The sequence below is a fragment of the Anopheles ziemanni genome, chromosome X (genome assembly GCF_943734765.1).
Source record: "Anopheles ziemanni chromosome X, idAnoZiCoDA_A2_x.2, whole genome shotgun sequence".
Lineage (NCBI taxonomy): Eukaryota > Metazoa > Arthropoda > Insecta > Diptera > Culicidae > Anopheles > Anopheles ziemanni.
The window spans coordinates 14,605,541-14,630,774 of record NC_080707.1 but is presented as its reverse complement, the minus strand read 5'-3'; the positions used below and the strand labels follow the sequence as shown (position 1 = coordinate 14,630,774).

General features: G+C 43.4%; 1 protein-coding gene across 1 annotated transcript; it reads left to right on the top strand.

Annotated features, from left to right (window-relative positions):
* Positions 1 to 1,488: 1,488 nt before the first annotated feature.
* LOC131291129 (regulator of G-protein signaling 9-like) lies at positions 1,489 to 17,893 on the top strand. The gene is made up of 8 exons (XM_058320321.1): positions 1,489 to 1,911; positions 7,379 to 7,475; positions 7,557 to 8,466; positions 8,705 to 9,073; positions 13,078 to 13,266; positions 13,384 to 13,569; positions 17,067 to 17,348; positions 17,881 to 17,893. Exons 1-8 carry the CDS (start codon positions 1,489 to 1,491, stop codon positions 17,891 to 17,893), a joined length of 2,469 nt encoding a protein of 822 aa, XP_058176304.1.
* Positions 17,894 to 25,234: the final 7,341 nt, after the last annotated feature.

Sequence of the window (25,234 nt, the reverse complement as noted above, 5' to 3'; positions counted from 1 at the left end):
GATTTTCTTCCCCACAAAACATAAATCAGTTCTCAGCGGGAAATAGTTATCGTCCAAAACAACTCTTCCCTCTTATCCTACATTGGAAGCTGATCATTCGTTGCACTCGAACATCAGGCCGAGCACTATACGTCCTAGGGCATCTTCAACGCAATATGAACTCGCAAATGCCATGTATGTTACCCAACCGTTCTATACTCCTCCTGATTACAGTCCTCTACAGCAGGGATCGGCACACGTTTTCCAAAAAGGGCCAGATAATCTAAGAGAAACCGAAGGCGCGGGCCGGATACTTTAAACGATGCGTTAATGTTTTCAAACCCTTTGTAAAGGAGGGAGGAACTTTCTAAATAGCAAAATTACATAAAAAGTGGGAAAAGATAAAGTATTTAAAATGTTATCGGTAAACATATAACAGGAACACCTCGTTAAACAATTTTTATCTCCATTTTTGGGAAGAAAACTGTTGGAGGCTGGAGCAGTGTACCTCTAGGTATAAATGCATGCCGATCATACGTCATCAGCGAGATGACACGAGCTGGAGATAGCGTGGTCGTTCGCCCCTTTTCACCAGCGACACTCAAGGCGAACGCACGTACCACTCCGCAGCCACCACTACCATAAGTATAAGCTAACGTTAATTATAATAAAGTACACCCACATAGAAGCACAACAAAAACAAACCTGGCAAATCCGATAAAAAGTGGGATGGGTTTTTGTATGAAGCACTAAAATATTCTTACGGGCCGGATAAAATCATTTGGGGGGCCGGATTTGGCCCGCGGGCCGCACTTTGCCGACCCCTGCTCTACAGGAAACGACATCGTTTAACGCTCGCGAACACCACTTGAACGTTTTCGCTCAAATATATTTGACAGTGAACAACGACTGGCAAGCTCCGCTCAGCGTAATGACGTCTCCCCTGGTGGCAAAATAAGCATGCTTTCTCATTCTCTTAATTGACAATAGATACCGACAGAACGAGAAAGCATGATGATTTTGCCACCGGGGTCGGCGCGGATAGATCTCGTTCTGACATATGACTTGCAGGTCATCGGACACGGAATTTCATAACAAAACAGAACTGTTTATAAGTTGCACGCTTTCTCGTACCGTATATGACATCGGTGCAGATTGATTTCGTTTACTCGCAAGACTATTACGGCGCGCGTCGTTTGGCGCGCTGTTGTTTTGGCTTTTATTCGTCTATTGAAATGGGGGTTTGTCAATGAGGCATTGCATTTTGTTTGTCTGTATATTCTTACTTGCAATTGCAACATTTATATTCAGGTTACATGGTGGGAGGATGCTAGATAGAGACAATGACCGAGCAAATTGATTTATAATTACTCTCTACAGCAAACTTCTGCACTACTGAGAACAACAACAGCACCAGGAGCTACATCTCTCGGGGTAGCAGCTGGACAAATTGTCGGGCCTAGTTAGAGTGAGCGACGTCTGCGACCCCGAAGAGCGTAAGTGTTGGCAATGGAATCGCCGGACGTCATCCTTTCACCAAAAGGTCCTGAACCCAGTGCCGACTCTGCTGCCGGCTGGAGCGGCACTAGCACCGCCGTAACTCTGCGGCAGATACAACATCGAGCACACGCCCAGACCTCTCCAGTCGGGTTCAATATGGCGGCGGCGGCGGGAGAGAGTCATGGCGCCGGAGGTGGAGTGGCCTGTGGACAGGAAGCGAGCGACAGCCGGAGCGCCCTGCAGCCGGCCCAGCTGACCAGCATTGCCGTACCGACGGCGCTCCTAGCCTCGACCGGCCTGCTGCAGGCCGCCGGTTCCAGCTCGATCTCGCATACTCCGGAGACACTCGCTTCCTCCAGCGCATCCATTTCGAATGTCGCGCAGCCGACACCACCCATCGAGCGACTATCGCGGCCAATGGCCTTCAATAAGGTAAGACACAGTCAAGGTAAGCCTTGAACTTAGAGCTGGTTGTGCTAGGTGAAGTCATAGTTCTGACGGAGTAATCAAATTACGCGAGATTTCATCCCTATAAATTTGTCCTAATAAAACATTTACGTTGAACTACGCGTTTTCCGTCAATCAAATATTTGCCAGAGCTATATAATTGTGTGGCATTACACCATTACAAAACGACCATTACGCCAAACAGACAACAAAACCCGTGACACACAGTAAAAACTCTGCGATACCTTTTCTTTAATTATTTTGAGGTTCAATCTTCCGTTTTGAAATGAAGCAATAAACTTTAAAATTTCTTGCTGAACGTTACACACACGGTTAATGAATACGGTTATCGAATAGGGGATTTCATGTCCACCATATTGATTATACTCAAGTGTCAAATATTGTTTATAAACAAAGGGAAAACGACGAGCACTGACGAAAATTTTTCCCTTTTCTGGAGGACCCAGCCTTACTCATCCGGTATCTTGATGAGAACGCCTTTCTCGGACAACTACGTATCGGCAGCAACTTTCTGCACTTTTCGGCGGCAACCAGATAGCACAAGCCTGCTTCAGATAGGCATGTGCTTCATTCACTTGCTTCACTAGCTTTATCAAAAAGCAAGACAGCGTTTCGTCGTCCACATTGCCTACTGTTCCGTTGACCATTTCGCACTTTGGAAGACCCTTCAACGTGTACGCAAACACCTCACCAATAGCAATATGCAACGCGGGATCTTTGGTCATATTCAGTAGCCTAAGAAACCAAGACAGCATCTTCCGGACGTAGTACTCCCGATCGCCGACGGCCAGATAACCGTGGCAGTGAGCAGCATCCTTGCAAATCTGCCTTTGTGTGCGCTCAAAATACGCAAAATTTTACTTACAACCGACACAATTACCACAACCGCAACAGCACTCCACACAACACACGGCCAATCAAAAAGTAAACAAAAGTAACTGGACTGTCAACAATTTCTTTTATTTTTCTATCGACGATTTGTCAAAATGCTCTAGACGATCAGACCAGAGTATTACATTAGACCATGGTTACACAGGAAAGAAGCACTCACTTTGCGAAGCGCTGTGTTGGATGGACAGGACTCACCGCCGTGGGTCGAGCGAATAGTGTACGGTGGGTGAGGATAAGTAACGATAGAGTCGATAGAACGGTACATAAAGAGGAATAGCCGCAAACAGCGAAGAGGATTCAATGTTAAAGAGTGGATGTTAGCTGAGACTGTCTAGCCCTAGAAGTTGGAATCGCGCGGTAGGGAGGTAAGGTAGCGCTGGTGTGGTTCTAAAGCCGCCTCACGGCGAAACGAGTGAACTTCCTCTGCACCCTCTCCAACCTATTCAGTGGAATGACACCAGCGGGAGACCAGATGACGCAACCAATCGCCAGGATGGGATGCACTCAGCAGTAGTACAGCGCTGGTCACGGTACAGAGGATCGAATCTCGAAAGCCATTCGGGCTTTCAGGCCCAATAACCCATTTGAAATGTGACCCAAAAGATAGGCTGTCATCAAGCCACACCACAAGATGTTTAACAAATGACACTCGCAAATCGGCAAACCATTCATATAATAGTTGTGTATCAGTCTATCCGAGGAACGACTAAACGAGATAGCACAACATTTAGACACGCACAGAACACGGCCGTTGGTGGCACACTCAGTAGAAAAAACATCCTTGAAAATTTGTATCAACATTAGACGAGGATACAGGAAGATGGAACTTTACATCATCCGCATACAGCAGGCAACCAGCAGAAGTTGGTAGAACTCCAGGACAGTCGACGATGAAAAATGAGAAAAAGAGGGGACTCAAGACGGTCCCATGAGGTACACCCGACAAATGGACCAGAAAGAACTCCTCCAACCTTAACTCTATACACTGTTTCCGTATCTAGTTCCACAGTTCGTCCGTATCAAGTTATTCTTTGCCGGTAGTAGGCAGTGAACTGGAATAGTTTTGAATGAGCCGTTACTATATTTTAAAGGAACGCTTTTTGTAATGGACAAAAATCCCTGAAATATAATTTACAATCACAGGAAATCTTTTAAAATGTATTTTCCAGTATTTGCTTTCCTTATAATATAATACAGTCGGATGTCGATTATCCGGGGCCGGATTAACCGGGGGGCGGATTATCCGGGGGGCGGATTATCCGGGTGTCTTGCAACTGACATCTGCACAACCGGGTTGAATTGTTTCCATGAATATCAGGTTGGTTCACAACTTTTTTTAGGAATAGTGTCAAATAAAATTTGTCTGATCGAAATTAGCATTAAAAATTACCATAAAAAATTAATTCAAACATGTTTTATGATTAATCAACTAAGGCTATCGAACAAGACAAACACGACAAACACGACAAAAAAAACGAACAAACCCATGCAATCATATGGAGGTGCTCTGTCAACCTGCATCGAACATGTCAGACAAACACGACACAGAACAAAACAGTTTGATTTTGTCGTGCAGGGCTGTATCCCACTGTGAAATGTTAAACCTTGTGTATTGTGCTACCTTGCTGCTTGGATGAGTGACAGTTCTTCACGACAATTCGCAGAGCACCCTTCGAACAGTGTCGTGTTTGTCTGGTTTGTTGGGCTGTTCACAGAGCGCTGCCTAACTGGAACTGGTCAAAAGTGAACTAGGCAAGACTCAAACCAGGTATTATAAGCGTATTTTAGTATATGTTCGATTATCAATGGAATTCGATTATCCGGGGACCTCCCGGTCCCGACACCCCCGGATAATCGACGTTCACCTGTAATGGCTAATTTTAAAACATCCCGGAACGTTCGACAAGCAATGTTGCTACAGAAAACACCAAAGTTGTACTTAACAATCCCAAAGAGCTTCATAGCAATGCCAACCAAAACCAAAAGCAGTGTTGACAAATATTAGATTTTTTTTTATTTTGAGAACAAAATGCGTAAACTATACATCGACTACAGGATCGTTTGACCAGATCTGTGTTACACTGTTTTCAGGGCCAGTTCGTCCGTATGAAGCTGCTCTTTGCCGGTAGTAGGCAGTCAATTGCACGCGAAAGGCTTTTGTTTGGCATCGTTAGGAAGCACTTTGGGCTTGTTAAGTTTAACTTCGCCGTTATCGGTAGCAACATTGGCGCGCCGAAAAAAGGTCGCGTTCTCTCTTGTCAAAAGTTCCGGGATTGTTTTACATAAGCTGGTATTATTCGTACGTACGATTCAACTATATTTACCTATACCACTACCTCAAAATAAAATACCAGCCTTAGTACTACTATTATAGTAGGCAAAAATACCGGTTGGCACTAGTGTATGTTCATTAGATTTTTCGTCGCGCGATTCAACTTGTTTGTGTAGGTAGATCAATGATCAAATCGGACGCTCTCTCATCGCTAGGTTGGCGTTATCGACTACTCTTTTGTCATCGATAACTAAACGGTCGTCATTGCTGTAGATTAAGTTTATGTGATACCTATAACGATCGTTAACTCAACTGCTCGACAAATTTACTCACAGATGGCAGAGCTCAAACGATTTTACTGACTATTACTTTGACGATCGTCTATTTGGACGGATGTTATAGGTTTGCAACAGGTTTCACTCAAAACGATTGTTTATGTTTGGCTTAATGATCGTTTCCCAGCCCGCAAGATTGAGTTACCTCAAGCACTTTGTATGGCACTATCTCGCTTCTGTCCAAAGGTAATTACCTTTGACGACTTCGTTCGGAATACGCCCTAATAATTGTTATTACTAATCTGGTTATTAAATAACGTCAATAAACTATAATACTTGTTTAATATTTCCAGGTGGATGGAGATGTGCATGAAACTTGTGTTGATAGTGAGCCCAGTTTCTTGACTGCTACTACTCCATTAACTGAAAAATCAACTCCCTATTCTGACAACAACTCATACAAGTCAACTTATAAGAGAAAGAAGGTTCAGAATAGTGATAGTACAACTGAGGCAATGCAATTGGTAGGAGAGAAACTGGAAGCACTACAGGCAGAGGATACATTTCAGGTGTTCGGAAAACATGTGGGAAATAAACTAAGAGCCGTCCCAAGTACACAAAACGCAATCGCTCAGAAACTTATTTCTGACGTTTTATTCGAAGCAGAGATGGGTACGCTAACCAAAAATTTTCAAATGGTTGACATGACTTGCCACCGACAGGATAGCTTTAGTTCAATGCATGGACAGTATGGTCGCCAACAAAATATGCCGCATCTATTGAGAATGCCACAAACTCAGCCTATGCCACATAACTATATCCCAGAAACACTAACTCACAAACAAACTGCTTCAAACTACATATCTACTTTCCAACCAATGTGGGAGGACCTCAACTAAAGTTTCTTTTGCATTTTTGCTCATAACAATAAAAACTGGAATTATAAAGTTAATAAAGTCAATAAGATCTTGAATCGTCTTAGACAATAGTAGTTATACTTACTATCGAGTAATCAATTTCTTTTCAGCACCTTGAAGAGAGCTTCACATGTTTCGGGTATGATTTCACTCAACGATTGTTTCGATATAATAGTTGTGAATTCATTGTCTTTATAACTTCTTTCGGTTTCTAAAAATGTTAAAGTTAAAGCCTTTCATGTGGTGATATTGCTGCTCTCATACAAATACTTTGTTTGATTATAGTAAGAATACCTGTCTATGTACATTCCAAGTAGTTCCGCCAGTCATTAGGTTCATCGCGTAATTCACACAATAATCTAGTATGGGAAAAGTCCCGCCTTTTTAGAAGCCGTTTCTGCGACCACTGTGAACTTCCGATTCTTCTGAGTTGTTGTACAAAAGTCGACCACAGGAAAACCTCCTCCATTGCGATATCACCAAAAACTGAGTGAAAACACCAATAAGTCTGTACCGTCTGGACCCTCACAATTGCAACATTTCCATTCCGTCTTAAAACTGCGCAAACTGAAAATGGTATGCAAACGGAGCGTGCGGAGCAGCCTTTAAGATACAAGTTATTGGGTGTACAACTTAAATAAATTCTAACACACCATACCATGGCGGTATGCATTTGAAAAGATGCGATTCATGTATAATCATCGCTTATTTTTAAAACAAATTATTCAAGCTATACCTCTCAAGAACACTATGAACATGTTTGGTTCAGAACAATAATTTTTAATACAATTTTTTAATAGTCGTTGAGAAGATAATGACTTCTGTAGAACTAGCCTGTTTTTGGATATGGCGACACATATAGCCAAGTTGCAGAGACTCCATAACAGGGTAATTAGAGTTGTTCTTGGCTGCAGTCCTTTGGTCTTTGGTGATTCGGAATATTCTGCACTGTGTGTTAGTAAACAACTGTCGTGCTAACAGTGGCAATGATAGAGGGTGTAATAATGACATCCGTTATTCGGGCGTTGAAACGAGGACATCAGCTTTAGCGTGGTGTTTGCTTTGTGTACTCGTAGATGGAGACCTTGGTGCGAGAGTTGCTTCACCCCGAAACGGGGGTTCCAGAGCGGAACCAGAAGATGTGTCTGACCACTGTTTCGGCAGCGTTTACCGGTAGGTACTGAAAAGGATTCTTTCTCCACTCCGAATTCTCTCTCTTCTCCTTTCATTTTCTATGTTTCCTTGGTTCTTCAGGGAACGATCTGATCGAGTGGCTGATGGAGCGACTCAGTATCGAGGAGTCGGAGGCCCTGAACATCAGTAACCAGTTGTGCCAGCACGGTTACTTCTTCCCGGTGTCCGACTCGAAGACGCTGATGGTGAAGGACGACTCGTCGCTGTACCGCTTCCAGACGCCGTACTACTGGCCGTGGCAGCAGAAGGCACCCGACCAGATCGAGTACGCCATCTACCTGGCGAAGCGGTCGCTGCGCAACAAGCAGCGGCACGGCCTGGAGGACTACGAGACGGAGGCGCTGGCGAGCCTGCATAAGAACCTGAAGGGCAAGTGGGACTTCATCATGATGCAGGCGGAGGAGCAGGTGCGGCTGGCGAAGGAGCGCAAGAAGGGCGACAAGATCGTCGGGGACTCGCAGGAGCGCGCCTACTGGCGCGTCCACCGGCCGCCACCCGGCCAGTTTACGCCGCTAGAGCCCTGCCCCATACCGTCGCGCGACCGGCAGGGCAAGCCGCGCAAGCGCACGGTCGAGGACTGGGAGCGGGAGGTGGACATCCTGAAGGCGTCGCTCGGGCGCAACCGGGTGAAGATGTCGCAGGCGTGCGAGAGCCTCGCGTCGTACTACGAGACGTTCAGTGAGTACGATCCGATGATGCAGCCGCCGCTGCCATCGAACCCGTGGGTCACCGAGGACGTGAGCTTCTGGCAGCTGAACAACCCGGTGGTGGAGGTGCCGACCGAGAAGCGCGTCAAGCGCTGGGGCATCTCCATCGAGGAGGTCGTCTCCGACCCGACCGGCCTGCAGGAGTTCACGCACTACCTGAAGAAGGAGTACTCGCACGAGAACATTCGCTTCTGGATGGCCGTCAACGATCTGAGACGTTCGTCGCACTCGCAGATACCGCGCAAGGTGAAGGAAATCTACGAGTAAGTGTCGACGACGCACCCCAAAACAGTGCCGCTCTATCAGAGTTGGGTAGCTCCGATTTAGATACGTAAATCTGAATTACTCTTTGTAATGAAATGTTTCAATAGGCGGAGGGAACATTTCCAAAGTGTAGGGAATATTTCCAATCGGTAGAGAGAACATTGCTATCATATAGGGGAATGTATCAGATAGCTTCAATGCTGAACCGGTCTCATTTGCGGTTTACTTTCTCCCTAGGGAGTTCCTGGAGCCGGGTGCGCCCTGCGAGATCAACATCGACGGCAAAACCATGGAGAAGGTCCAGCAAGGGCTGAAGAATCCGTCCCGCTTCGCGTTCGATTCGGCCGCGGAACACATCTACATGCTGCTGCTGAAGAAGGACTGCTACCCGCGGTTCGTGCGCTCGGAGCACTACAAGAGCCTGATGGCGAACGCGATCCAGCCGTCGCACAAGAAGCGCTTCTTCGGCTTCGGCGGCGGCGCGAAGAAGAAGGGCTCGACGTCGGCCGCGCCGAACCCGTCGCTGCTGACCCAGCTCTCCACCGGGCAGGGCGCGGGCGGCAACGTCAACAGCCTGTCCAAAAGACACGGAACATCCCTATTTATGTGCGAATTTCCTTTAAAAAAATTATGTGGGTCACCTAAGCCACCACAATGTTGTCTCTTTCTTTTATGCAATCATTATGTTCTATACCTTTCTTGTTGTTCAGCATTTTTCTGTGAATCATCTTACATCAGTAGAGTTCTTAGAACGCTCTAGAGCTGCTTCCCACTAACCTTTTCTTGTCCAACTAGGCTCAAAATGCATTCAACATACAGCTCCTCATTGTGTTAGATTCGATGTTTGTTGATTTGGAATTCAATTTGGAGAAAACGTGCATAAGTTTCCGGAAGAGTCTCGAAAGAGTTATCCAAGAGTTAGGAGTTTGTTTTGAATAAAATAACTTGCAATTTCCATACAAAAGAAAGCATATTGAACAACAAAACATTCGTCTCGTATATAACGATAATTTTACAGAACACTAGGTATAAAGGCCCGGTTACACGCGCCCATGTTGAAGAAAAACTTTGCATTAATATCTAGTAAAATTGTGGCAAATTCAGTTAACCAAAGCCCCCCTAATCAGAGGCCAAATCCAAATCCCGGTTATTCTAATATGATATTGGTTCACTGGCTGGCTTATTACATGCTCATGGTTGAATGTAATGAAACATTTATCGGACCAATAAGAGGAATTGTAGGTCACTGAAGGCTTTACCTGATAGATGTGTTTTACATTGGCTGGATATAATTTCCTAACTATCATCAGAGACAATACTCGTCATTTGTCAAGCACCATTAATTAACTAATATGTTGACAAATAATTCCGGTTTTTTTGTGCCTTCTAAGTGTGGTGCCCGATAAAACAGGTTAATTGCAAAAGAACATTCAAAATTTCTCATAAATTAGAACTTGGTCAACATTCCGTAACTACCGTCAAGCTATACGCAATAATAATTTAGTACCCATCGGGAATTGGTTAATATGTCAAAAAACCTGCCTGGTTTTAGATAGCTACTAAATAACGTTTTCAGAAAATTCCGGTAGATTGCCCATGAAGTTCAAACACCTGGCTCAATAGCTGTTCCAGTATTTACCCAATTCAATTTAAACGGTTGATTTGGACACTCAATAACATACATAGAATGCAAAACACAAATGGCCCTGTTTTGGTTTGGAAAAGGACACTCTTCTTCATTTGTCTTACCCGGCTTGATTTGCCTGTGTGAGATGACCTGCAGTCATACTTATAACATATGTTGTTATTGTGCGTGTTGTGTTGTGCTTAATTTATTTATTTATTTATTTATTTATTTATTTATTTTGTTAGTACATGTCCGCCATTGTTGGCTTAACATGTCCGGGTGAGATATTACATTAGTGCACATTTAACAGTTTTAGGACGAACGCATAACATATCTATACCTGAGCTGGTTTTTAATGGTTCTTAGCGGTAAGTCGAAGTCTATGAAACTATAGTCAGTATTAAATTGTCTCATCATGCGTAAAATTGGGCTGTTGTAGGCATATAGAGAATTTGTAGTATCGACCAGCAGAAAGGGGCACTGTCTAAGACTAGGCCGTGGAATGTAAATCGATAATTGATCGAGGATTTTTGGAGCGTCAATGTTACCAAGGAAAAGACCGGTTATGAACATAGTCTGAGCATCGTTGCGGCGTTTCTCGAGAGTTTCTAATCCTAATAACAAACAACGAGTATGATAGTCTGGTTTGCTGGTCCATCTTAACGGGCATAACGCAACTCTGCTAAATTTACGCTGGATCGCTTCGAGCCGAGTCTTCCAGGTCTCGGCATATGGAGACCACACAACGCTATTATACTCTAGGATGGACCTGAATAGGGAACAGAAGATTGCTTTCAGACACATAGGATCGTCAAACTCTTTGGTGATTTTAAATACTAGCCCTAAAGTTCTATTGGCGCGTTTGATGGTATCCTCATAGTGGGAGTTAAAAGTAAGACGAGCATCTAGTAAAACACCTAAGTCGCGAACCTCGTCAACCCTATTAATTAGCGTTCCATTTATAGTATAGTCAGTTATGATCGGGTTATAGCTTCTAGTGAAAGAAATAACGCAGCATTTTTCGGCGCATATGACTAGCGCGTTAAGGTGGCACCATTTTGAGAAGGAGATAAGAGATGACTGCAGGGCTGAACACTCGCCATAGTCGCGAACCGGCGAAAACATTTTTATATCGTCCGCAAACTTCAGGAAACGGCCCTTCGGTAGGGCATAGCCCAATCGTTAACGAAGAGAAGGAATAGTAACGGGCCCAGGTTACTGCCTTGTGGAACGCCTGACGTGCACGGATTTGACCGGATTTGACAAGGCGTTTCCAAACTTTATTTGGTATTCCCGGCCTATCAGGTGTTTGACATCACAACTATACACCTCGACTTCGATGCTCTATGAACCTTCGCCACTTGTTTAGTTTGGTGTAAGCACCTTGTTCAGCACCGAACAAGACAAGGCAAGCGGAGCAGAAGCTGACCGTATGGGTTCGCAGCCGATGCTCGGGCGCAACAGACGAAATTCATTTCCAGTGTACAAGCAAAAGCCGCACCTAGAACAGTCTCACACACAAACTCTCTTGCTGCTTCTGTTCAAGCTCTAGCCAAGACGGGTTTCATGAATCTTGAAGATTCGTGAATCGTTGAGATTCGTGTATCTTGGAGATTCGTGAATCTTGGAGATTCGTGAATCGTGGAGATTCATTAATCTTGGAGATTCATGAATCTCTAACATGGAGATTCAGATTCATTGATTCTTTTCAAAGATTCATGAAGATTCATGAATCTGAATCTGTTTCACACAACACTAGTTGTTATGTAATAATATGGTACTAATCAAACCATAGAACCTGAAAGGCAAAGGCACTGTCCCATAACAAAGCATCTAAAGTTTTAAAAAAATTTTGCTTAAAATTGTCTACGTATAGCATCTTTCGTTATTGTGTGAAGTTCCAGGCCACTTTGAATTGTGTTTTTGGTGTTTTACCCGAAAACACACAGCAAAAGTGATTCGATCAAACTAAGCAGCTTACCCGTGCATATACCCGTGATACATTATCATTCTGGTGTTTCCTTGATATGCCTGCTCAACCGAACGCATAATGCCCGGGACCAACGTCGTTCTTTGTTATCCTTTTCATTTCCCGAAATTTAAAACGGTTTCGAAAACCCAGTTTTCCTTTTCTCCAATTGAGCTGGTTTCCCCACGTTAACTGTGGTTGTTATAGCGATCCTTCCATTTTCCCCAAGGAAGCTGATTGCTATGGCGATCAGTGCAATGCAATGGGATGAGTGTTTCGAGAATTTCGAGAAAGAAAATTGAATTTCTTTTCATGCATTTCATACATACATTAATTACCGACGGTATGTATCTTTTATCTACTTCTGCTAATCTTTAGCAATAAATACAAAGATTTGGAATTAAACAACCTTTAAAACGACAGAACTTGAACTTCAGATCCTAACATCCTGTCGGATTGGATTCAGACTTCTGAATTGTTACTCCTTGGCAACACATTCCAGTTTGCCCTAGTGGCAAAATCAGCATGCTTTCTCGTTCTGTCCAATTGACAATTGATACCGCCAGAATGAGAAAGCATGCTGATTTTGCCACCGGGGTGGTTATATTTTTATCTTCAGTGCATATGTGTTGCATGACATACCGTTGCATGACATTTCCCATCTTCATCTAACAGTTGGTCTGCCGAATCGAAGTCGGTGGTTATTGGGGAAGTCTGTCTGCTTGTGTTCTGTTTCATCAACATCTCATAGATTCCAACGTGTGCTGAACCATAATTTTTGTGTTCATTTCCCTGCCATTAAGCCGAAAGCATCTCAAGTGTCGTCTCACCTTCATCTCCGTCGTACCCTACGATGTACCGTTGGGGAGAAGAAAAGTATCATCGAAGGAGTTTTCATGGGCATCGTCATAAACACAAGACTGAATGTTTTGCCACTGTTGTGAACCCGGTGTGCCTGAGTGTGTTCAAAAGATCAAGACATCCGGGTGCCTCTAGCCTGTTCTTCTTCTTCAGGATGGCGGATAAAGCCTTCGGAACGACCTTAGAGGTAACACTGGAGGGTGCCGCGTCGGGCGGTGGGACCGCCTGGGCGGTGTGTCCGTGGGAGACGGTGGTCCCGGACAAGCCCGGCACGGAGTCGTCCGTGTCGGTGTCCGTGTGCCCGTGGGACGACAGCGACATCAAACCGCCGGCGAAGACCGCGTAAGCAGTGGCTGGAAGAATGGTGGACGCGGCAGTCCGGATGAGAGCATTCGCACACTAACTGTGAGTTTTTGTTTGTCACTTCTTGTCACTCTGATTGTTAAGCGCCAGCAACAGCAGCAGCAGCAAGTTGAAGCAGTTCAGTGAATCCACGCACGGCGCGACGGAAATCACGGAGGTGTCCGAGCGGATGAAGCGGTCGTGTGGACTGCGCCAGAACACGCTGGACAGCGACTTCCACAGCACCAAGCGGCTGGCTCCAGCGGTCACTGAGCATCGGAGGGCTTCCGTGATGGCTCCGAGGTGAGTGTCGGAAAGCGACTCAACAGGGATCCTGATGTGTTCTGCTCGCTGGTACTTCTGTGTTTTGCCGTTCCTTAGGCTTTGGGAGCTGAAATGTTCTCTGAGGGAATGAGATATAAATATTTTCTTTGTTATTAATTTTTTAATGGTTACCATTTGATTTCACCAGCCCGTAGCCTTTGGGAGGATAACCTCAAATTGATCCTGTAATCCAACGAGTTTTAGGTAAACCCTCTGGGTTTAGATGATTTTTGTTTTACACTGTTTCCAGGGCCATCCGTTAATCCATCCGTATTAACCTGTTCATACGTGATAAGTGCAAGATCGGCCTCTTCACTAGCAACATTGATGCCACGTCCATGTTGTTATTCCAAAGTCGCGTATTCAACGATAAAATATCGTTTGTTGCCGATAGAGCGTTAAGAAGCATCTGTTTTATCTCGTCGAAACATACTGCACTCCCGTGTTAGAAACTACGACTCATGCAGAGCAAATCTTTTGGCTGGCCCTGAATTTTATCAATAATAGCATTCGTGTACATTTCTAGCACATCTGTGCCCTCGCGGCTCTAAAACAAATTCAATCTTTTTTCGGCCGTGCACAACCAATTGTTCAACTGCGATTTCTTGATACATACTATTTAAGCTATTTTGCCCATCTGCTGTATCTGCTGTCTTGCTGGAGCGATTTTTGCGATCCTGTAGGATCCCCAAATCAAGCTGTGGATATCTCCTTAAGTCGCTGATGCAAAATGCGGGAACCACTCACTGTAGCTTGTATTCATTTTTGTAGTTCGCAAGCTGCGCCAGTTACGAGTGAACAAACTTTGTGTTTAGAAGTTTAGCTCGTTATGCATTTATTACACGATTACAGTCGGTTTTATACTTAAATTGCAACTTATAGTAGAACCGATCGCTCGCTACACTACCACTCTCAGTTGGTATGTAGCTTTGCCGTCCATATAACTATACCATACATATAATCCATGTTTGTCATTCATTGTTATTAGCTAAGCTTGACAAACTTGGTTTCTCTTCCTCCCTGCTTGCCTGGTTTTGTTCTTATCTGTCTGATCGGTCCTGCAGGGTTAAACTTGTCGACTCCCGCTCTAGTGTTATTGCTTGTACTTCTGGGGTTCCCCAGGGTAGTGTTTTGAGTCCTCTCCTTTTCCTTCTGTTTATCAATGATTTTTGTCCTATACTTCCCCATGTTGGTCATCTTCTCTATGCAGATGACCTCAAAATTTTTTTTCCTGTTGCCAATCTCTCTGACTGCATTGTTATTCAAGATTTCTTGAACGAATTTTACTTGTGGTGTTCCGCCAACTTTTTATCCCTGCGTCCTGAGAAATGTTCTGTCATTTCTTTCTCCCGTTCCCAATCTCCTTTTTGTGCGATTTATTCTGTGTATGGTTACCACCTTCAACGTGTAGAGTCCATTCGTGACCTTGGTGTCATTCTTGACTCCAGGCTTACTTTCAACCTGCACTATGAAGCGGTCCTAAGTAAATGTTTCTAAACTTTAGGCCTGATAAGACATCTGTCTCAAGGCTTCCATGTTCCTCTTTGTTTAAAAGCCCTGTATTGTGCCCTCGTTCGACCCATTGTTGAGTATGCTTGTGTTGTTTGGAACCCTGCGGGTGCTGGTTGGTGCGCCAGGTTCGAGAGGATCCAAAGGACATTTAACCGTTTTGCTGTTGCTCGTTTGTACGGGGGTTCTGTCCAGCAGATGCCTTCGTACACGTCCCGGTGTCAGCTACTGGGTCTTCCCTCTTTGGAACATAGGCGTGTCTCCACTCAGGCCTCCTTCATTGCTGGAGTTATCCTGGGCGAGATTGATGCCCCAGCGCTGCTTGTCTGCGTCGACTTTTACGTGCCTTCCCGATCCCTTCGACCGCGTGCTCCTCTTTTTAATTAAACAGTTTTCTTGCATTCACCTTCCCGGATGTCGCAAAAATTGAATCGGACAGAGATAAAAGACAGGAGATCAGTAATGAAAGAGTGTGCCAGCAACACCAGCATATTTCGCTCCCAGATTATGACTGTGCGTTGGCGATCCCGTTCTGGCCCACTTGAACAGATAGCGTGCTGGTCTCCTTCAGCAGCTCTCCCGGGAGAGCGCTGTGTGACATTGAGAGATCGCATGTTGTGTTCACTCGCAGCAGTGCTGAAGAACGAGAGCACTTCCTCAGTGCTCATAGCAAACGTTAAAACAGAATGCAGCCCTACTCTTACTCCTATCAAGGATTATCAAATTGCCCCGGTGGCAAAATCAGCATGCTTTCTCATTCTGGCGGAATCAATTGTCAATTGAACAGAATGAGAAAGTATGCTGATTTTGCCACCGGGGTGGTACTCGGACATCGCGATCCTGTTCACTGCAAAGCAAAACGAGTTGCGCCAGATCCTGCAGTAACAGGCAGTGGATTTCTACTCCTTCCTTAAGTACACTCCGACTCAACTAACTTAATGACAATTTTCATATAAAAGAATAAATCCTGTTTTCTCTGTTCATGTCATACGTAAAAGTATAAAATAAATTAAATGAAAAAATAAATTTTCAAAACAACAGTTTTTCCTTAAACGTACTAAAAAATAAAAAATAATGTAAGTTAAATGACATATGTATTTATGTATCAGTTTTTTGTTTTTGTCATTATTCGCATAGCATCGTAGATGGCGATCGAACTGAGAGCAATCTCGATGCAATGCGAATAATGATCAAAAACAAAAAACTGATACATAAATACATATGTCATTTAACTTACATTATTTTTTATTTTTTAGTACGTTTAAGGAAAAACTGTTGTTTTGAAAATTTATTTTTTCATTTAATTTATTGTTCATGCCCGTCGCACTGGTGTCGGTAATAACGACCCTTTGCTGATGTCTATGCGTCACTTCAACCATCTTTCCGATCACTTCGATTTCAACTCGTCCCTCTCCAATTTCCGCTCTTCAATATCCTCTACTCCTGCTTTGCCTTAATTTTTCTATGCCTTTTTTCTGCTTCTGGTTGCAGCAGCATCTTTTCTGGTCCTCGCATGTCCTTTGTTTGTTAGTCTGAGCTAGGGTTGTAGTGCTTAAGGCCCTGTTTCTTGTATCTTAATTTTAAGTTTTGTTTACCCAATAGGTGGCAGATGAAATAATTAAATAAATAATAATAATAATAATAATAATTTCGTTTCTGCACTCCTGCTGTCCTATGCGTCGCAGAATAGAAGCGAGTGCCATAAACGCTAGACTCGCTCAAGCTATGTTGATCCTAGCTTGAACACTGAGCCTAGCTGCTTACTCGTGGGAACCGGTGAAGCGCGTGGTGCTTTCCGGTGATACACGTGGCGTTTGGCGGTGTCGTTTGGCATGTGTGGCCCAACGTAACTATATATAAAAGAAGATAGAAGATATAATAACATAGAAGATGTGTCATATACGAAGTTTCCAAAGAAGAAGAAGATGAAGAAGAAGAAGAATTTATTTTTTTCGTATTTGTTGCAGGCTGTCTGATCTCCAGGTTTGGCTGCGAGCTAACCCACCGATCGGCGGAGCGATGCCACTAGCTACTGCCGGGTTGTGTCTGTCGTCGTCGCTCGAGAACGTGTCGCACACTTTGCTGCCTACGATCTTGGAGGAGGAGGAAGAGGAAGGATCGGAGTTGCGCTTGCGAGTTACTCCGGTGGTGGTCGCGTCCCCACCAGCTATCGTTGACCAGCCATCTTGGTCATCCGAGCGCGTTTCGCAGCGACGTCTCTCGATAATCTATGAGAAAGACGAGGAAAGGTCCGAATCTGCTCCTGTCTCAACTTGTCAGCAGCCCAACATTGCCGAAGATTGTCATCCAGGAAGGTCAACATGGATAAACCAGGCAATTCGGGCAACGCGCTGTTTCAAGTGCGCTGTCGCCGGAAATTGGAGTAGGAAAAACACGACATAGACCGCGTCACGAGCGATCTCCACTTCTTCTATACACAATATCCCTATACCATGGCTCTAAGGAGAGCAAAAGCATAAAAATATTAAAAATTAAAAGTTAAAAATAAACCGAAAGAGTTGTCCCGAACCGATAGAGAGAACCGAAGCAACACTAACAAAAACGAAAAAGTCTCCTCCAAGCTTAACACCTGCACCGCGCATCCATTTAGATCTCAGCCTGATGAGAGAAAGAGCCTCAACAGAGCTATCCTTTTTTATTTTTGTTGGTGTTGCTTCGGTTTTGCTATTCTGTTACAAACGTTCGGTTCACTCAAGCAAAATCTTCGCAAATTGCTCTTTGGTGGCTAAACAACCCAAAATTTCTCTTTTTTATTTCCAGAATTCGTTTGTAACAGAAAAAAAGACCGTTTTCTCACTTTTCTCCTATTTTATATATTTCCTCTCTCTTATCTACTTCCTAGTTCCTTTATCAGGTGCTGTTAGAGCAAGTCCGGACTAGCAGTTCCGGACTGGCTCGAACAGCTATACCTTTGTAGCATGTTCGGAAGCATGTAGATTTCAAAAGATTCTATGAAACGTAAAAAATAACTGCTCGACGATAAGATAAATTGAACTTTCACATCTTGAGAGTTAACAGGTGTCAATATAAAATATGAGTATGTATGTACCGGGTTATAAGATATGTGTGTACCAGGTGTACCATATGTGAATGTGTCTACCAGACTATAAGATGTGTTTTATGATGGTATGCAAAGTTTACTTGCCGGTACGCACGGAGTCGAAAATTTAAAAAAAAATATTAAACCGGCATGGCAACTCGCGAAATATTGGACGTCTCCATCGAGAAAATATATTCCATATATAACTGTTTTTCTTTAAGTATTTCTACCGTCGCTTCTGAAAAAAAATTTAAATAAATCTCTTATTATCACATTTCAATTCTCATTTCTCTCATGTGGTATTACATATTTATATCTAAGTAGTTTAAATTCACTTTTCAACTATTAAGATCTACTTCACCCCAAAGGTATGCCCATTTGATAAACTAGTGAAATTCGATTACCCATCCATGACAGGAGTGCATTCTTTTTATGAAAAATGAATGCCTGTTTGTTGTGGAGTTATTGAAACGCAGCGCCTTGTTTTTTGCCTGCAAGAAAGAAGACACTTTTTACATGTTTCTTGAACTCTTTATTTATGATCACATCGATCGATTGGCAGCCCACTCGCACTAATATATTTTGCGTGCGGCTGCACCGACTATATGGCGGCGATCCCGCAACGGCCTCTTTTTGTCATCTTTGGTACCAAGTTTGATCGGACCATTGCAATGCGCAACTGCAGTTACAAGCAGCCTTTTATATCACTCGAGTGACTCCCGGTTCGGATGACAAAAAGTAGTTGTGTGCGCGAGCAAGCACACATTCTCTGTTCGTCTGCTCTGATGTTGACTCCGCCTTCCTTTGGTAGTAGCTGTACCTATTGGAGTGTTACGTATAATTTGCGCCTTCTCTAACGCTTACGCACCGCCACATCCTGAATCTAAGAAGGATCAGACACAACAAGATATACATTTAAAAAAACAACAAACGACCCAGTTACTGTTGCTTACTTTTGGACATAGAACTACAGATAAACGAAAGAAAATCCACGATCTTGGTGGCACCCTCAGCGGCCCTGGCAATGACTTCCGAAAGCCTCCGTGGGGATGGCGTACAAGTGTGTGAGCGCTTTTTTTGGAAATTCCACCTAAAGTCTGTCCATAAGTAAATTGGGCCAAGGAAAGCACGCTACTGTGGCGCCTCTGGTGTTCGGATCAAATCACGAACATTTTAGATGTGCACTTTTTTCGCTAAATGCCGTACAATTGCAATTGAACGGCCAGAATTGACCCCGCACAAGGAACTGGAGCGCCGGTGGTCAGATTGACAGTGCGGGGTCAGGACAGTCAAAGAAGACTGGACGTGGTCCAATCCTGACGGTAGTTATGAACTGTAGAACTGATCAGATACAGTAGCTCATTTTTTCTTACTCCTATGCTGAAGTTCCCAAAAAGGTATACAGATGTAAGGAGTGATGGTTAAGAGGGGGAAATGTTTGTAAATGTCCACTGTGCTTGATTGTTGAGTCAGATCGGGTTCCCAAATCCACCATACAAATCTTTCCATACCGTAGCCCGCTCCGGTAAATTGATAAATTGCTCCGGTTTTTACATTTCTCTTGTATCTTTTATTCGATTTCTTTCTACAACATGATGATATATTGATTTTTCGTTTCTATTTTCCTACACGCTCCTTCTCTTTCTCTCTCTTTCTTTCTTTCTTTTTCGCTCTGTCTCTCTCTCTTTCTCTCTCTCTCTTTCTCGTCTCCAATTAACTTTGTACGTTGGAATAGTCACATCTTTTCCGTTTCTTTCTGCTCAAACCATGGCTGTCCGCCTTCACTCCGTTCGCGTCCGTTTACCTTCGCCCATTTAACCTCGATTCGCAGTATACGCGTCGTATACTTTCCGCGCGTCCAATAAGTCCAATGTCCAATTAGGTTTATGTGTTATGAGTTGTTTACATGCTTGCCTCGTTCGGTGTACGTTCCAATCTGATTTGCCAATTGCGTTTCAATTGTTTTCCATTATCCGCGGGGATCCTTCAGTAGTACTTGGGAATGAATTTTTTTTGTATTTTTTTCACTTCAAGATACAAGGGTTTGTTGGAGTGTTTGGTTTCAATTCTTCGTTTTGATTTTGCTGTTTTTCACTGGCTGCTTTCCCTCCTTCCTTTTCTCTTATAGATACCACGCTGTACACTGCACCTTGATGCCTCTGCACGACGAGGCCAGAGTCGCCGTTCCCCTTACCTCATCCCTTCCGCTGCAACCTTCACCTGGCGTGCGCCGCGCGTCACGACGTTTGATTTTTAATCAAATTTACATCTTTGTTTTGTTTTCGTTTTTGTAGTGTTGTTGTGTTGTAACATTCACAGCGGTAAGTTTTAAATTTGCTTTTTAACATCAATCCAATGTGTTTCTGTGTGTGAGTTTGTATATCTGATCGGGTGTTTGTCTGTAGTCTGGTAGCGTGTGGCGTATTATTTGCTCCAGTAATTCACTATCTGCAGTATGAGCTGTGGTCTGTGGAGTTGTATCTATAATTTTGAGCAGGCCCACAAATCTCCCGTGAGTCCTTCAGCTCTTTAGCATAATTTTTCAATAATTATACCAAACAAAAAAGCTTCCACCAAAATTTGGCCACCGGAAAGGCAACACATATTACATCAAACACAATTAAGGTTTCATTGATGATTTAAAGTTGGGTTAATCTTCAAAAGATAGGGAAACTTTTGCGAATATCAATCAGAAAGAGAAAGATTAAACCTATTCCGTACTGTGACCAAGTGGTGAGGCTTAGTTAGTGTTGAAACAATCGCTTGATGCTCTGGAAAAAGACCCACGGGAGACTGTACGCCTTGTCTTCTGTGTTCTCATTTTTAAGTGTGACTGTCTTTCATGTCGCTTTCTTCTATAGCTTTTTTCTTCTTTTTCTTCTTTTAAATTGTATATATGTACATACATTATTATTTCTTTAATATATATCTTTATGCTTTTCATTAATTTATATATTTGATTCCTAGCGGGTAGGTTTCTTCGGTTTTTTGTTTCTCACTATTAAAACTTTTTCCGCCTCCTGCTGCCTGCCCTATACCCTCGTTTTGTCAATATTCTCCCCCTACCAATCGCCTACCACTTACTCCTTCTCGCCATGATCGAAAGATACATTTTCCAAAACAATCCATTAATTCTAATCACATCGCCCACCAACACCGAGCTCTCTGGCCATTTTCCGCCCTTTACCGTCTTCAGTTCGCACACATGCAGCCACAAAATACAATCGCAATCACATGGTCCACCCGAGCGTACCCCTATGACCTCCTCTTTGACAATTAGGCATGCAGCTTCTGCTCTACCGGTCATCGCCTCACGTGTCCCACATGTTTCTCTAAGTTTACTAATACTCTTTTACGAATACGAACTGTCAGCTAGACATGAAAAGTTTCAAATCGATCCACCCGTCGTCGCGACCGACACCCTCTCCCCTCCCCCATGGTGTTTCATAGAGGGACAAGACGGACGTTGCAGAAGAAAACACAAATGGTAAAGAATTGGGGACAAGGCGTTGAACATGGTTTTCCCTTCAGTTACCACTTTACTTGCTGTCGCATGGAAGTGTTTCTTTTTTGTGTAGTTCAAACAGGTGGGTGTCTTGTCTTAACAGGGAAGCTGTGAGTTGTTTGTCTGCTACTTCAGAAACATATGACATGGGGCGGGAGTGCGGGGGAGAAGGCTCGGTCACCTGTTTGGTGTGAAATGTTATCATTCCGCTATTATTTGCTATTATTTTCTTCGTTTGTTTTACTTTCAAAGATTAACTGAGTATGCTTGTCTGTAAGTGTATCAATTAGTAACATCCTATCCGGTGGCTAATTTTACTTTCTTCGTGTGTTTTTTGTTTGTTTACTATTCCTCATTTTTTCGGTTTTACACGTTTCGTCACTATTGTTGATGATTTACTTCTCGACAATGTATCCTTTTTATTTCCTTCTTGTCTTTGTGTTTATTTGTATTCTGTTTTTCTACTTATTTGATACTGTAACGAAAAACATTATGCTGCTTGGCGGGACCCAACCCTGGCTTTCCTTCCAGTTCATTTCTTATCATTCAGCTGAGTACTTCGTGTCTTGTTTTCTTTTTTCGTTTATTTGTTACTTTCTTCATCGCTTTTCATATATTTATAAATATTTTCATTTACTTATAACAGAACAATATAGCTTTCGCCATGCTTATGGGCTAGCTCTGCAAGGGTTTGTTATATCTAGGCTGCGTATGTTCTGTGTGTGTGTGTGTGTGTGTTCGTTAGTTTGCCGTTATAAATTCACAGTGTCCCTCCATTGTGCGTATGGTAAAAGCGTTTCGAATGCACAAATCTGGCTCAGCTGGAGAGCGTAAGGACATACACAGCTAAGACGCTTTTCATCTCCTCTGCCTCTCTCTTTCATTCTACTTTCCTAAAACAACTTTCCACGCTTCGTAACGAAACTTCTGTACGGAATAAAATGCGCATCGGATCTTTAGATAAGCAGGATTAATTTATCTGTCAAACTGATTGTGTGTGCGATTGTTTTCTTCTACCGTGGGGAGAATTTGTCATGATCGGTACATTTTGTATTTGTTTTCTCGCTTCCACTTTCTTCTAGTTATATTCGGTTACATGGAAGGTTTATTATATTTTCTTTTTTTCTTGTGCGGAATTAATCGTTTTTATCAGCGTGAATATCCAAAGCTGATTGGGTAGGTTGCGTTTATGGTAGGTTTTCAGGTTGACTTAAGATACTTAGTGTAGAGAGAATGGTCGAACCAATGAACTTACAGTTGAATTTGCGAAGTGAAAATTCTAAACTAAACTGCCATAAACGAAAGGAAAATCGCTCCGTACAACTACAAGATAACACATACGGAGCTGCCAAACTGAATAACAGATTAGTAGAAATGTTTTTTTGGCAAATAAATCTACCTTCTTTCACTTCCCTTAAACATTCTAAGTTTGTTCCACCCTCAAGCAGTGCCAGTTGAGCCATCATCGGTGATCTATTGTACGCGTGGTATTGTTTCTATTTTTAAGTCCTGATCGTGCTCCGATCGCTGTTGCTATTGTGTTGTTTTGTTTGTTTTGGTTGTTTTGTTTTCTTAACTCTTCAATATTATAATTATTCGTTTGTTAGCATTATTATCGGCATAGAAGCGCCACTTAGCATTGCGCAGTATTCTGGCCATCAGACCGTGCATGATTGGCTGCAAAGAGTTTTGCTATCAGGGGAGTTTAGAAAACAGTATTCTCTACTAGGTATTCATTTCATCCTCTCTTGCGCTGCTGCGTTTCTTGCTTTCTTGGCGGCATTAAGTTCTATATCTAAAACAACGACCATTTACATTAATATATGTGGTGTGTTTTGGTTTTCTTTTCTTTCCCGTCCTTGCCGCCCTGTTCGGACTGTAACCTTTTTTTTCGTTTCCTGCTTATCCAAGTAATTCGTCTGGGTTTATTATCATCCCAGACGTTCTCTGTTGCTTGAGATTCTCCACGTGGCGGAAGCTGGCCACTTCTGAGTATGTGAGCGCACCACCTGCAGCTCAATCACCAGCTTTCCAGTGTCACTTACCCCGAAGTTGGGTCTTTCTGCGTTGATTCCGATGGTTTACCATGCTCTGACCATTCAATGTGAGCGGCAAACCGATTACTGGCGACGTTACGAGCGTTTCTTTCTGACGCTCGCTAGGGTTCCTCCGAGGAAAGTAGGTATTCTGAAGGTGTCTGACAACTGAACGAAAAACATAATATAAGTGAAGAACAAATAGCGCAGATGTAGGTCTTCTACGGAATCGAAACATCCCGAAGACCGTTCCGCCATTTTAAAAACGTATACCACGGTAAATTAAACATCTTACACCCGGCTGGAGGAAGTGTTCTTCGCCCTCGGCCATGGGGCTCAGTTTGGCGTGCGGCGGCGTTGGATCTTGGGTGCCCAAAGCAGGCGCAACATCGATTCCACCCCCTCTTCCGACTCGCGCGGCTAATCCAGGCTAAACGACCCTGAGATCTCAGTAGCACCTAATCTAAGTATATATCGTATAAGATCCCTTCAGGGATCCCTAAACTACTACGTTAACTAGGCGGACCGCTAAAGTGATTGTATTACATTGCCTCGTATTCGCTTTTACTTTGCATTTGCTTTTGAAGTGTGCGTGCGTTTGTGGGAAGTTTTATGATTATTATTCTTAATTTTGCCTAAAATCTTTATAACTTGATAACATCATACACTAACTGTACTAATGCTTGCTGACTGCTGGACTTAGCTATTTACCTCGTATAAGCTTATGTACTTGAGATAGTTTCACCCGACCCCTCGACCCCGGTCGCTATTGCATTTCGGTTATTTCATGAGGCATCCGGTAATATTAAGGTACCTAGCTTACAACCTACGAGTAAGTGTGTGCGTTACAACGTTGTGTTAAAGTAGGGATAAGAACAATGAAGTTAAAAGGGTGATAAAGGGGAGGGAGAGGATCGGTTTTAAGTGGGGAAATAACACCAGGTATTCGAAGGAATCCTGTGTTTCTTTACTCTAATGCTAACTTCGAATTTGTAGTGGTTGTGATTATATTGATATGCTAGAGGAGACGAGTGGAAGATGGTGTCGGGGTTGGGGGAGACAGTAGTAGAAGTGCGCGATCGGCTCTAATAGGCTGAACACGAGTCTGCGCATGTCTCTAGTCACATACCTTTATGTTTAATACTAAGCCTATGCTGGATTAATTTACTTATTACTTTATGCAAGTAGTTTATGTGTTTGTTTGTTATATTTTGAGTTCCTACTCCTTCCTCGTTAGCGACTCAATGGGTTTCCCCGAGCCGTCAAAAAGAAGCTGGAGAGGTCGAGAGGGGTCTGCATTAAGCCGACCGTGTGTGTGTGTGTATCACCGTATGTTGGAAGCTGCTTTAGAGGGCTCTTCAGTTAGCTATATGTACATTGGGGTCGTTTTTGCCAACCGTTTGCCCAAAAGTAGTTCAACCCTACTGCCTATATGTACAGCTACATACTCCTACAGGTACCAAGCGAACGTTTGTCAACGATTGTTCAGGTGTTTGGATTTACGTTTTAGCCTAGCGCTGGTAGTGTTCGGTG